Genomic DNA, 14,170 nt, shown 5'->3' with positions numbered 1-14,170 from the left:
TTCAGTCGACCAGCTTCTTGTCTCGTCCTGCTACGCCACACTCTCTGCCTCCTGCCTGTCCGTCCGGCTCTGCCCTCCTGGCCCCCTTGCCGTGTTTCCAGCCTCGCCAGTCAGCTCCCTGTTCCCATCCAGTCTCTACCAGTACCTTTACCTCCCTTGTATTTGCTATAGTTGTTGTTAATAAACTTATCGCCCCGTACCTGGTCTTAGTCTTATTCTCTGCATTGTGGTTCCATCTTTCTGTCCAGTTGGTCTTAGACCATAACAGCAAATGCACGATCACCTTTTAGCTTCAAACGAGCCCTAGGAACAGTCAACAAATTCTGAGTGGCTGATCTTAAAGATTGCTGTGTGGTTGCGGGAGAAGCACACTACTGAGATAAGCCGGGGCTTGACCATTAAGCGCTTTAAAAACAAATAAAAGCACTTTAAAATGAATCCTGTGCTGAACAGGCAGTCAATGTAGTGAGCCAAGGACGGGTGTAATATGGTTTATTTTCTTGGTATTAGTCAGTAACCTTGCTGCTGCATTCTGGACTACCTGTAAGTGCCGCAACAGAGACTGATTAATTTCAATATACAGAGAATTACAGTAGTCAATTCTTGCAGAAATGAATGCATGAATAACTTTTTCCAGGTCAGAATAGCAGAGAAAAGGCTTAATCTTCGCAATATTTCTGAGCTGGAAGAAGCTATTCCTTACCACAGAGTCAAAGATAACACCAAGATTTCTCACAGATGTTTTGACACATGTAGACAAGTGACCAAGGTTATTGGAGACACTATTGATGTGATGAGGACCCCCAAAAGTGATAACCTCTGACTTGCTTTCATTCAGCTGAAGGAAATTGTCAGCCATCCACCTCCCTATGTCCTCAAGACAACTGCTAAGAGACGTTAACGAGCCATTGTCATTCGGTCTAATGGGAAGATAAAGCTGTATGTCATCAGCATACAGGTGAAAGCTGACATTGTGCTTCCTAACTATTTGACCTAATGGCAGCATATAGAGAGAAAAAAGGAGGGGCCCTAGTATGGACCCTTGTGGAACACCACAAGAGACATCAGCAGAAGAAGAGAAATAGCTGCTAAAATTCACTGAAAAGGTTCTATTCTTAAAATAAGATATGAACCAATTCAGGGCCTTTCCCTGTAACCCCACCCACTTTTCCAGGCGACCAACAAGTATGTCATGGTCAACAGTATCAAAAGCAGAACTAAGGTCCAATAAAATGAGGATGGCACAATTACCCTCATCAACAGTAAGTAGCAAGTCATTTGTCACCTTCAGAAGAGCAGATTAAGTGCTGTGCATAGACTTAAAGCCAGATTGAAAAATCTCAAAAATACCATCTCTACTCAAAAATGGTAAAAGATGAGAATATACAACCTTTTCCAGCAATTTTGCCAAGAATGGTAATTTAGAAATCGGCCTATAGTTACTAACCACTGTAGCATCAAGATTATGCTTTATGAGCAGAGGTGTAACTACAGCATGTTTAAAGCATGCCTGGAACAGTACCAGTGGCAAGGGAAGTATTAATGATATCCAGGACAAAAGGTCCTAATTTATCAAATGTCTCCCTAACTATCTGGGGGGGCATCACATCAAGTGGGGAGGTTGTTGGCTTTGTTTTCAGCACCAAATCTGTTAATTCTGAGATTGAAACAGCCTCAAACTTATTAAACACACCTGGGCACGGCGGTGGAAGTGGAGAATCTATACCCAAGTAAGTAATGCCAGACCTAATTGTTTCAGTTTTTTCCACAAAAGGTGGACAGAGCCCTGACCCCAGCCTCACTGAATATATATGGAATGAACTGGAACATCAGTTGAGGCTTTCTTGGCCAACATCAGTGCCCAGCCACACAAATGCTCTATTAACTAAATGGGCAATAATTCCCACAGACATACTTCAAAGATTGTTGTAATAGCTGAAAAAAATCACATATTTTAGATCTTTCTTTTAAAATCAATAGGATGATTGTCTGCTGTACAAACACTTTTGACCGTATCAGTTTTAAATATGTGTGTGTGTGCGCGCTCATCCCTCTGTTAGTAGGTCTGTGTCCATTGTGTAGTGTGCTCAGCCTCATATTCATCTTTTTGTTCCCATGCTTAGTCACTCTAATTACAGCCGTTGCAGTCTGCCTACTCTTGGGATGTCACTAGCTATATATTTCACACTGAGATAATGAATAAAAGAAATGGATCCCAACAATGGTCTATCAACCCATTGACAGATTTGCTGCTAGGTGTTAAAGACTCTGTTTGCAACTTCTGATCCAGAAAGTGAAAGCCGCTCGATTGCAGTTTGAAGTATTCCTGCTCCAGCGCTTCTTACTGGTTGCTGCCAACTATTGAGCCATCCCAGTTATTTAGTATTTGATTAGGCATTGACGTATTCATGACCGTTTCCTTGCTGCTGTTTTAACCTTGTTGAAGCTATTCTGCTTTTAAATAGTAGAGTTGGGTAATAATCCTGGCCCAAAATGCTGTAAAATTTGTAGAATATATAGATATAGGCCTCCTGCCATACACTTAAACAGGATCTGTCAATAGATGGCATCTTATGTACCAGACTCTTTTTTCCAAAGCAACTTCCATTATACAGTCTAAGCAATTCAGTGTTAAGGGCCTTGCCCAAGGGCCCAACAGGGGCAACCTGGCAGTGGTGGGGTTTGAACCAGCAACCTTCTACTTACTACTCCACTACCTTAACCGCTAGGCTACAACTGCCAGAGTACTCACATATATTTTATGTGAATATAAATGAACATACAGTGCCTTGCAAAAGTATTCAGCCCCCTTGAACTTTTCAACCTTTTGCCACATTTCAGGCTTTAAACATAAAGATATGAAATTGTAATTTTTTGTGAACAATCAATAACAAGTGCGACACAATTGTGAAGTGGAACGAAATTTATTGGATATTTTAAACTTTTTTTAGAAATAAAAACCTGAAAAGTGGGGCGTGCAATATTATTCAGCCCCTTTACTTTCAGTGCAGCAAACTCACTCCAGAAGTTCAGTGAGGATCTCTGAATGATCCAATGTTGACCTAAATGACTGATGGTGATAAATAGAATCCACCTGTGTGTAATCAAGTCTCCGTATAAATGCACCTGCTCTGTGATAGTCTCAGAGTTCTGTTTAAAGCGCAGAGAGCATCATGAAGACCAAGGAACACACCAGGCAGGTCCGAGATACTGTTGTGGAGAAGTTTAAAGCTGAATTTGGATACAAAAAGATTTCCCAAGCTTTAAACATCTCAAGGAGCACTGTGCAAGCGATCATATTGAAATGAAAGGAGTATCAGACCACTGCAAATCTACCAAGACCCGGCCGTCCCTCTAAACTTTCAGCTCAAACAAGGAGAAGACTGATCAGAGATGCAGCCAAGAGGCCCATGATCACTCTGAATGAACTGCAGAGATCTACAGCTGAGGTGGGAGAATCTGTCCATAGGACACAATCAGTCGTACACTGCACAAATCTGGCCTTTATGGAAGAGTGGCAAGAAGAAAGCCATTTCTCAAAGATATCTATAAAAAGTCACCTGGGAGACACACCAAACATGTGGAAGAAGGTGCTCTGGTCAGATGAAACCAAAATCGAACTTTTTGGCCACAACGCAAAACGTTATGTTTGGCGTAAAAGCAACACAGCTCATCACCCTGAACACACCATCCCCACTGTCAAACATGGTGGTGGCAGCATCATGGTTTGGGCCTGCTTTTCTTCAGCAGGGACAGGGAAGATGGTTAAAATTGATGGGAAGATGGATGGAGCCAAATACAGGACCATTCTGGAAGAAAACCTGTTGCAGTCTGCAAAAGACCTGAGACTGGGACGGAGATTTATCTTCCAACAAGACAATGAACCAAAACATAAAGCAAAATCTACAATGGAATGGTTCACAAATAAACGTATCCAGGTGTTAGAATGGCCAAGTCAAAGTCCAGACCTGAATCCCATCGAGAATCTGTGGAAAGAGCTGAAAACTGCTATTCACAAACGCTCTCCATCCAACCTCACTGAGCTCGAACTGTTTTGCAAGGAAGAATGGGCAAAAATTTCAGTCTCTCGATGTGCAAAACTGATAGAGACATACCCCAAGCGACTTGCAGCTGTAATCGCAGCAAAAGGTGGCGCTACAAAGTATTAACGCAAGGGGGCTGAATAATATTGCACGCCCCACTTTTCAGTTTTTTATTTCTAAAAAAAGTTTAAAATATCCAATACATTTCGTTCCACTTCACGATTGTGTCCCACTTGTTGTTGATTCTTCACAAAAAAATTACAATTTCATATCGTTATGTTTAAAGTCTGAAATGTGGCAAAAGGTTGAAAAGTTCAAGGGGGCTGAATACTTTTGCAAGGCACTGTATAAGCAGTGATTCACATTTGAATATGAAATGCTAGGTGTGTAATGTGTGTCTTATTATGATTATGTTTATTATTGCATGCAGAACACATCTCCAATGTTCCAAGGTCTTTTTCTACGTAGGGATCTTGGGAAATAAGTTTGTTTCAATTAGCCTCAGTCTTTTTTTAAACAAGCAATCACGTTTGAGTCTCAAATGAAATTAGTTTAGTTTATAATAAACCAATAAATCAGATTGCATTTAATGAGTGAAATATGCTGGAGCTGGTTAAACACTTTTCAGATACACAAAACAACGTTCTGATATAAATGTGTGGATGATTCATGTCATTATTTTAATTTCGTGTTCATTTGGGAAAAATAAAATAATGAATGAATCATGCTTCTATTCATGGAACTAAATACTGGTTCACTGCATATTAGTCAACTTACTGGAAATGTCCAATAAATAATAATTGTTAAAGGATATAAAAATCAGTCAAAGTTAATTTGCACAAGAAGGACATGTAGCTAAATTTTTACCACAGGCTTGCCATTTATAGCTGCATTTATGTAGGTAGAGGAGTTATTGTATAGACTATAAAAGCATTATAACCGAAATAGTGTGTGAGTAAGAAAGCAAATGTGCACCAAAAAGCAAGACTCAAGAACAGGAATGTTAATAATTATATGTGTTGGTTTAAATAATTAAAAATAATAAGATGTTAAATAAATGTTTATAGACTAGGGGAAACAGACATGGGCACAGGGAGAACATGCAAACTCCACACATTTTTCTCCTGACTGGGAAATCAAGCCCAGGCCCTTTTTGCTGTGAGATGACAGCACTAAACAATGTGCCACCATATAAATTAACATAACATTGTGAATGTAACACATTTCAGACATTGGTTCATTGGTAGTGGACTAAAAATTACTTGTCACTGGATTGAATATTACACAAGGTACATGGGTGTAAAAATATATATCAGGGATCTTCAAAAAGTTTCCGCACTTTTATATTTTGGTTGGAAACGGTGAGGGTGGGAGGAGGAGTAATTAGTCGTGTCTGAGAGACTGAAAGAGCTTTTATTCTGGATTGAGCATCATCTGATTTCCACATTTTTGTGGAAAGCTCATAGAAGCTTTAAGGGGAAGAATATTTTCATGTGATAATGATGTGAAAGCAGCGATGCATCAGTGGCTACACGCTCAACCAAAAACATGTTTGCTGATGGCATTATAAAGTTGGTAAGACACTGGGAAAAATGCATCTGAAGGTGACAGTAGAAAAATGATGTAATTTGTTTTTGAAATTCTTAATAAATAGAGTTTAAAAACAGTGCGCTGCAGTTGAAGTGGTACCTTGTAACAACATCCCTTAAACTCAAAATCTTGGAAACTCAACGCCCTTCGTTGGGAAATTTGTACCCTTAAACTCAACATTTCCCTTAAACTCATTGTGTTCAGTTTGTTTTAAAAAAATTTATTTACTATATTCATTTAATTTCATATCAACAATAAACAGTCGCTTTGTTCAGCTCTCGGCTTGAGTGGTGCAGTAAAAGTGTGCATATGAGATGAATCTGCATTAGTGTGGAATAACCATCAGATTTCAGTGTTTTTATATTATATTTGTGTTATTTTCATTGTATAAGTGTCAAACACAACCACATTATTTAACATAAGCCTAAAATATATGAAGTTCCATGGGACCTTGGAACACATTAACAGGTTTTCCATACATCCTTATGGGAAAAACTCCCTTGAAACTCCCTTGAAACCTTTTAAACTCAACACCAATCCCAGAACCAACTGATGTTGAGTTTCAAGGCACCACTGTATTTTTTATCCCTGCAGTATTGCAGATGTATCACTTTCAATGATTTCAAATCCTTAAACAAAACATGATATTGCAAATAGGAACCTAAGTAAATCATAACACATTTTCTCCTTTTTTGCACTGTCCGAATTGGCAGTTAATATGTACAGCACACCCTGCTATGCTTTCTGTATCCTTCTGCCTCTCATGTTGTTTCACCTTGTCCAAAAAGCATGAGTCATTGTTGCACTGTCAAGAAGAGGATTCATTGTCTGGCATTCAGTTTAGCTAATTGAACACAGTCATGTTTGAATTTGGTACAGCCCAATACAAGTCTTACTTATCTAGAGGATGGGTTCCTGCTGGGTTTGGTTCCTCTCAAGGTTTCTAGCTGTAATTTTATGGGAGTATTGTTTTCCCGCTGTCACTTTTGGCTTGCTTTTATATATAATATCTTTATATATAATTTTTTATTTATGCATTTTCTCCTTTTTACTCCCTTTCAGCGCGTCCAATTGCCTGATTGCGTCATGCTTCCTCTCCACCAATGCCGATCCCTGCTCTGATTGAGGAGAACAAAGCTAACCCACGCCCCCTCCGACACATGGGCAGCATGCCGTATGCATCTTATCACCTACACTTTGACGAGTGCAGTGCAGCTCCGCACTGTGTACAGAGAGACACACCTTGAGAGCACTCTTTTCTCATCTCTGTGCAGGCGCCATCAATCAGCCAGCAAAGGTCGTAATTGCATTGATTATTAAAGAGAGACCCCATCTGGCTTAATCCCACCCATATCTGAACAACAGGCCAATTGTTGTTCATGTGGCCACTAAGCATAGCCGGCAGGCAGAGCTGAAATTCGATACGATGTATTCGAGATCCCAGCTCTGGTTCCAGCGTGTGTTTTTACCACTGCGCCACCGGTGTACTCTTGGCTTGCTTAACAGGGGTTTTTGGTCTATCGGCCCTGGATTCTGCACAGTTGCTTTGAGACAATGTCTATTGTAAAAAGCGCTATACAAATACATTTGATTTTACTTTTCTTGACTAGAAGGTTCTATAAGAACATCATGTCACATCTAAGAAAATTCCAACAGACATGGTAGGACACGTTGACTCCACCAAACACCAGTAGCCATTATCCAAAAAGTGAAGTGGGTGACCCACTAAAATTTCTCTAATAAATCAGCATAAACTCATTCTCAAAAATAACCACATTTAAAAAAAAAAAGTGTAGCACAGAGAAAACCACTTTCTATTTAAAAACACAAACGGAATCTCATATAATTTGTCTGTGAGCTAAAGCAAGGTCGGAATTGGATTCTGCAGCACAATAATTAACATCTAAAAGCATTAAGTTATATCTGATTTTGTAATAAATTGTGTGAAGGTTCCTGTAGCATAGTGTCGAATTTAAAATAGTTCTTCAAATGAGAGTGAGCCAAAATTCTTCCATAGCAATGTTAAAATTTAGTGTAACAAATATACAATAATAAAGTCAATCACATAGGGATGGTTACAATTTACATAACTTTAAAAGCACATCAAGTTCACATTTTAATTGGTATAAACAAATCAAAGTAGTGTATTGTACAAACAATGCCCTGCACAACTTACATGTAACCATAAGGGGAGTGTTTAAAGTGGTGTGCAGTTTGAATTCTTATCTCTACTACAGGTGTGCAAGTGCATTCTAAATCTACCACAACATATTAAGCATTGAGAAAGCAAACACAGCTTCATTTTAAAACTTTTCACCTTTCATAATTTAACCACGACCCTCTTACTGAACAGATGCTTTGTCTTTAGAGAGTTAATAAGCTAACCAGTAAAAAATTGTTTAATTATGTTGTGGGTCATGAAAGATTTCATAATTGGATAGGTGAACTTAAAATAGCACAGGGTTTGGAACCATTGACATATTGTACAGAGGAAGAATGATGCAGGCATATCTGTTTACTGACACTCACTAAAGACAGTTCTTTTACTGAAGAAAACTCAGTTAAGTTTAGTCAGATGTCAGGATGATGAATCTTTCTACCCTGGAGGATTTACACAACAAGAAAGCAAACTTTTTAATGATTTTTATAAGACTTAAGACAAAATAAATGGCCTTTTCCTACCTGTGCATTTCTTTGGGCTCCCGGGACGCTTGCCATGCATCCCCAACTTGCATCCAAAATTCTCCTCCCAGAACTCAGCAAACCAAACATTCCTTCGATTGTTGGACAAGGAACGGCTTTTGAAGTATCTGTCAAAGGCTTTGGGGTTGAAATGTAAAAAAAAAAAAAAAAGCAAAATTACTAAAATACTCAATGACATTTGTTTTAGAAAGAAAATTGTCTATTCTTTACATTATTTAGGACTCTCCCAGGACCACTACAGAGTAGGTATTATTTAGGTGGTAGATCATTCTCAGCACTGCAGTGACACTGACATGGTGGTGTGTTAGTGTGTGTTGTGCTGGTACGAGTGGATAAAACACAGCAACGCTGCTGGAGTTTTTAAAGAATAGTCCACCAACCAAAAATATCCAGCCAACAGCGCCCCGTGGGCAGTGTCCTGTGACCACTGATGAAGGTCTAGAAGATGACCAACTCAAACAGCAGCAATGAATGATCGATCGTCTCTGACTTTAAATCTACAAGGTGGACTAACTAGGTAGGAGTGTCTAATAGAGTGGACAGTGAGTGGACATGGTATTTAAAAACTCCAGCAGTGCTGCTGTGTCTGATCCACTCATACCAGCACAACACACACTAACACACCACCACCATGTCAGTGTCACTGCAGTGCTGAGAATGATCCACCACCCAAATAATACCTGCTCTGTGGTGGTCCTGTGGGGGGCCTGACCATTGAAGAACAGGGTGAAAGCAGGTTTAAAAAGCTTGCAGAGAAACAGATGGACTACAGTCAGTAATTGTAGAACAACAAAGTGCTTCTATATGGTAAGTGGAGCTGATAAAATGGTCAGTGAGTGTAGAAATAAGGAGGTGGTCATAATGTTATGCCTAATTGGTCTAAGTTAATATTTGCATTATTCAGAGTGCAATTGAAGTATTGCATAGTTGATTTGTGGTCTAAATTACTTTTTTTTTACATTTCTAATCATTTATACCTATTTAAAAATGCTGTTAAAATCACACAAATAAAATAAGGTTTTAACATATGACAATAAAACTAGAAAAGCTGGGAATACAGTGTGTTCAAAAAGGTCATAAATATATACATATGCTTGTAAAGCAATTAACTAATAATATCAAAAATTATGAATGTTACAAACGGTACTAACTACTACATTAGTATGTTTCTTGATCTGAAGTACATACTACAGTTCACTCAAATAACAGTAAATTAGTGATACTGTCATGGAAAAATTAGATTTTATGCTTAATATAATTTGAATATTAGTATTATGCTGCTTTGTGCATTAAAGACTAATAGGCATGTGGCTGGGAGTGGAATGCACGGAGATAAGCAACATGTCTGTTGTTAAGCTGCTAAAATGTTGTAAGCAGATAAGGAACAATTATCACAGAATTCATAATTATCACAATTATCCAAAGTCCTACACCCAAACTTTAGAGGAAGTGTTGAAACTGTGACTAGAGCAGTATAAAGAAAGGCCCACAGGTCTGTTTTTTGTTCTTCAGCTAGTACACTGCTGTAGGAACCCACAATCGAGCAACAGATTTTTGTTTGTTGTTATATGCCACACACCTTGTGTTCCTTTTGTGTGTGGCAAAACAATTTCTTACCACTGGGGATGGTGGTGGGGTGTGTTTAAGTAAGATGCCAATGGAGATCTGTGATTTATAATTCATTAGGGCAAGACCAATACTCGCTGTCATAATCCAAATTAGTAATCCAATAACAAGCAGATAAGGTTACCATAGGCAGAACCATACTCAAAATCAGAAAGGAAACAGGTACAGGGACCAACTAGAATATCAATACAATAACTAGATACAGCAAACAAGGAAATAACCAACATTTAGGAATTGTGCTACAGAAACAATTATTCACCAAGAGAAAAAAAGCAAACACTGGGATATAAATGCACACCAATGCTCAACACATGTGTGGACTATTGACAAAGAAACAAATCACAGACATGGGTCAGTAAGAGGGTGTAGCAACTGACAGCTAATAAAAAAACACACATGGTGCACTGCCATAGAAATGCCAACAGTGTAAGGGAGATAAGAAAGGATCTCACAATCCTATTATGATCATTTACGTATAGTATGAACCAACAAATGAGTTCTGGATCTGCCTTTACTGATAAAACTAATTTCACTTACTCATCTTCTTAACCGTTTATCCAATTAGGGTTGCATGGGGGGTGCTGGAGCCTATCCCAGCTTTTCAATGGGTGCAAGGCACACAGTAACACCCTGGATGGGGCGCAAGTATGTGTGTCTGTAAAGGGCACATACACACACACATACATACCCATTCACCTGTAGGGCAATTTAGTGTCTCCAATTAACCTGACTCCATGTTTTTGGACTGTGGGAGGACACTGGAGCTTCCGGAGGAAACCCACACAGACGCTGGGGGAACATGCAAACTCCACACAGAAAGGACCCGGACCGCGCCACCTGGGCATCGAACCCAGGACCTTCTTGCTGTGAGGCGACAGTGCTACCCACCAAGCCATCGTGCCACCCTAAACTGATTTCAGTACACAATTTTATGAATCTGTCTGTGTGTTCTGCATCACACAGGGCTCTAAATAAGTAACCAATTATGTTGCAAATGAAGGGATCAACCACAATTAGTAGGAATCATACTTTATATGAAGTCACTCATGAGCAGTCAATTCCATTGGCAAATAAAAGCCTGTACAGTATGTACACTGTGTCTAGTGCAGTGCATACTGTTACACAGGCATGGGTCAAGAGCCTCAGGTTCACATCAATCATCAGAATGGAAAAATGCAATTTGAGTGATTTTACCTGTGGCATTGTTGTTAATGCCAGGCAGCTGATTTAAGCACATCTTTCGATGAACAACAAACCACAAATCAAGAATCACAATTTGTGTGGAAAAAAAACATCTAGTAAGCAATTGTTCCTTAATCAGAAACTGCTTGCTGATTAGAGAGGTTAGAGGTAAATGGGCAAACTTGCTAAGACAAACAGAAAGGCTACAGTGATAAAAATAATCACTTTTTAGAACTGTAGAGAGTGAAAAAGAATTTTACAGTGCACAAACTGTCAAACTCTGTGGCGGATCGGCTACCGCAGAAAACCACAAGAACAGAACAGAAATCTAAGCCTGCAGTGAGCACTGGGTCACTGAAACAGGACACCTGAATATTGGTAAAAGATTGTCCAGTCTAATTATTCTCACTTTTTTTTAGGGTAGACCAGAACCCAGCATAAATGGCATGAATATATGTGCCCAACCTACCTTTGTGTTTACAGTTTAGGTTAGTGGTGGTGGTGGTGTAATGGTGTGTGAAATGGTTTCTTTGTACACATTAAACCCCTAATACAAACTGAGCATTGATGGAAGAGCACAGCCTATCTAAGTATTGTTGCTGAGTGTTTGCATCCCTTTATGGCCATGATTTACCCATCTCATAATGGCTAGTTTGTTTGTTTGTTTATTAGGATTTTAACATCATGTTTTACACTTTGGTTACATTCATGACAGGAACGGTAGTTACTCATTACACAAGATTCATCAGTTCACAAAGTTATATCAAACACAGTCCTGGACAATTTAGTATCTCCAATTCACCTCACTTGCATGTCTTTGGATTGTGGGAGGAAACCGGAGCACCCGGAGTAAACCCACGCAGACACGGGGAGAACATTCAAACCCCACACAGAATGGACCCGGACAGCCCCACCTTAGGATCGAACCCAGGACCTTCTTGCTGTGAGGCAACTGTGCTACCCACTTAGCCACCATGCCGCCCTCATAATGGCTAGTTCCAGCCTAATAATACACCATGTCCGGAAACACAAGTTATCTTAAACTGGTACCATTAACATGACAATACGTTTTGTGTGTTTCAGTGGCCTATCTAGCCATCAGCTTTAAATTCAATAGAAAAGGAAATTCACAGCTTACAAATTAACAGCAATGCAACCATGTCAATGTGGGCCAAAGTATTTAAAAAGTGTTTCTAATACCTATTAAAACTTATAATAGAAAGAATTACATTTTGAGGGCAGAATGGGGGGGGGGCAACCTTTTAATTATTATTATTATTATTATTATTATTATTATTATTATTAGCAAAGTGTTCCTAATAAATTGGCCAAAAAGAGTTTACATTCTACAGCATTTAGCAGTCACTTTTATTCAAAGCAACTTACAATTGTGACCATCAATCCAGGTAATTAAGGGTTAAGAGTCTTGCTCAAGGGCCCAACAGTAGCAAACTGGCAGATGTTAGGCTTGAACCACGACCTTTAAATTACTAGTCCAGTATTTAACCACTGAGCAGCCATAACATCAAAACCACCTCCTTGTTTCTACCCACACTGTCCATTTTATCAGCTCCACTTACTATATAGAAGCACTTTGTAGTCCATCTGTTTCTCTGCATGCTTTGTTAGCCTCCTTTTCATGCTGTTCTTCACTGGTCAGGACTCTCACAGGACCACCACAGAGCAGGTATTATTTGGGTGGTGGATCATACTCAGCACTGCAGTGACACTGACATGGTGGTGGTGTGTTAGTGTGTGTTGTGCTGGTATGAGTGGATCAGACACAGCAGCACTGATGGAGTTTTTAAACACCTCACTGTCACTGCTGGACTGACAATAGTCCACCAACCAAAAACATCCAGCCAACAGCGCCCCGTGGGCAGTGTCCTGTGACCACTGATGAAGGTCTAGAAGATGACCAACTCAAACAGCAGCAATAGATGAGCGATTGTCTCTGACTTTACGTCTACAAGGTGGACCAACTAGATAGGAGTATCTAATAGAGTGGACAGTGAGTGGACACGGTATTTAAAAACTCCAGCAGCGCTGCTGTGTCTGATCCACTCATACCAGCACAACACACACTAACACACCACCACCTTGTCATTGTCACTACAGTGCTGAGAATGATCCACTACCCAAATAATACCTACTCTGTAGGGGTCCTGACCATTGAAGAACAGGGTGAAAGCAGGCTATAAAGGTATGTAGAGAAACAGATGGACTACAGTCAGTAATTGTAGAACTACAAAAAGCTTCTATGTGGTAAAATGGACAGTGAGTGTAGAAACAAGGAGGTGGTTTTAATGTTATGGCTGATCAGTGTAAATATAACATTCTAGTAATTTACAGTATCATTGAATACTACACCTGTACTTCATGCTTTCTGGCGCTGTCCGTAGCATGAAAGAACTACAAGCTTATTGGAGATCATGCATATTAAGCTCAATATGTTTGAGGTTTAAAGACAAGCACTTGCTTAAAAAACACAATTTAAGACTTGCATACAAACAGCTGGCAACCTTTGATGTATGAGCTGCAAAAAGTTCATTTTCAGATCTAGTCCAGAAATTAATGAATGTAGCCACATAGCAGTGTGAAGTCTGATCATTTTTGGTACATCCATTGATCTTACATCTCTGTTAAGTGTTCTGACTGTTTGGAACGTAGCATTAATTACACCATGTTTAATTTTTTCATAATGATTGTCACCTAAGGCACTTAAAATCCTAAAAGTTATTCTACTATGTATATACTTGCCTGTTACATTTTTGTAACTGAATTATTTTTAATTAGTGCAGAGTACATTTAATTAAAACTCAAGTTTGTTGCGACTGTGGTGCTTAGGGTCCAATTATCTACCCAAAAAAGGTACACTGCATTCAGTATCTAAAAAAGTTAGGTACGTAATATTACAAAGGATGCAAAAGTGCAAGTGTGTGCAAAAGTTAAGATGGTAGTCAGTAAGTTAGAATTCCAAGGGGCCTAAATTCCTAAAAGAAGCGGTTGTTCCTTAAACAGAAACT

At 39.2% G+C, this 14,170-nt stretch overlaps 1 protein-coding gene across 2 annotated transcripts in view; it reads right to left on the bottom strand.

The window, feature by feature from the left end:
* The window catches only part of grm8b (glutamate receptor, metabotropic 8b), a 308,441-nt gene that overhangs the window by 95,889 nt on the left and 198,382 nt on the right, over window positions 1–14,170 (bottom strand). The window contains exon 5 of one of the 2 annotated variants that reach the window (XM_062992277.1): window positions 8,316–8,453. The exons of the other annotated variant lie outside the window; for it this stretch is intronic. Coding sequence (XP_062848347.1) covers window positions 8,316–8,453 — 138 coding nt within the window. The remainder of the gene's footprint in view (window positions 1–8,315; window positions 8,454–14,170) is intronic. 2 annotated transcript variants of the gene reach the window in all.

Source organism: Trichomycterus rosablanca, chromosome 1 (genome assembly GCF_030014385.1).
Source record: "Trichomycterus rosablanca isolate fTriRos1 chromosome 1, fTriRos1.hap1, whole genome shotgun sequence".
NCBI lineage: Eukaryota > Metazoa > Chordata > Actinopteri > Siluriformes > Trichomycteridae > Trichomycterus > Trichomycterus rosablanca.
This window is presented reverse-complemented; position numbering and strand designations above follow the sequence as displayed.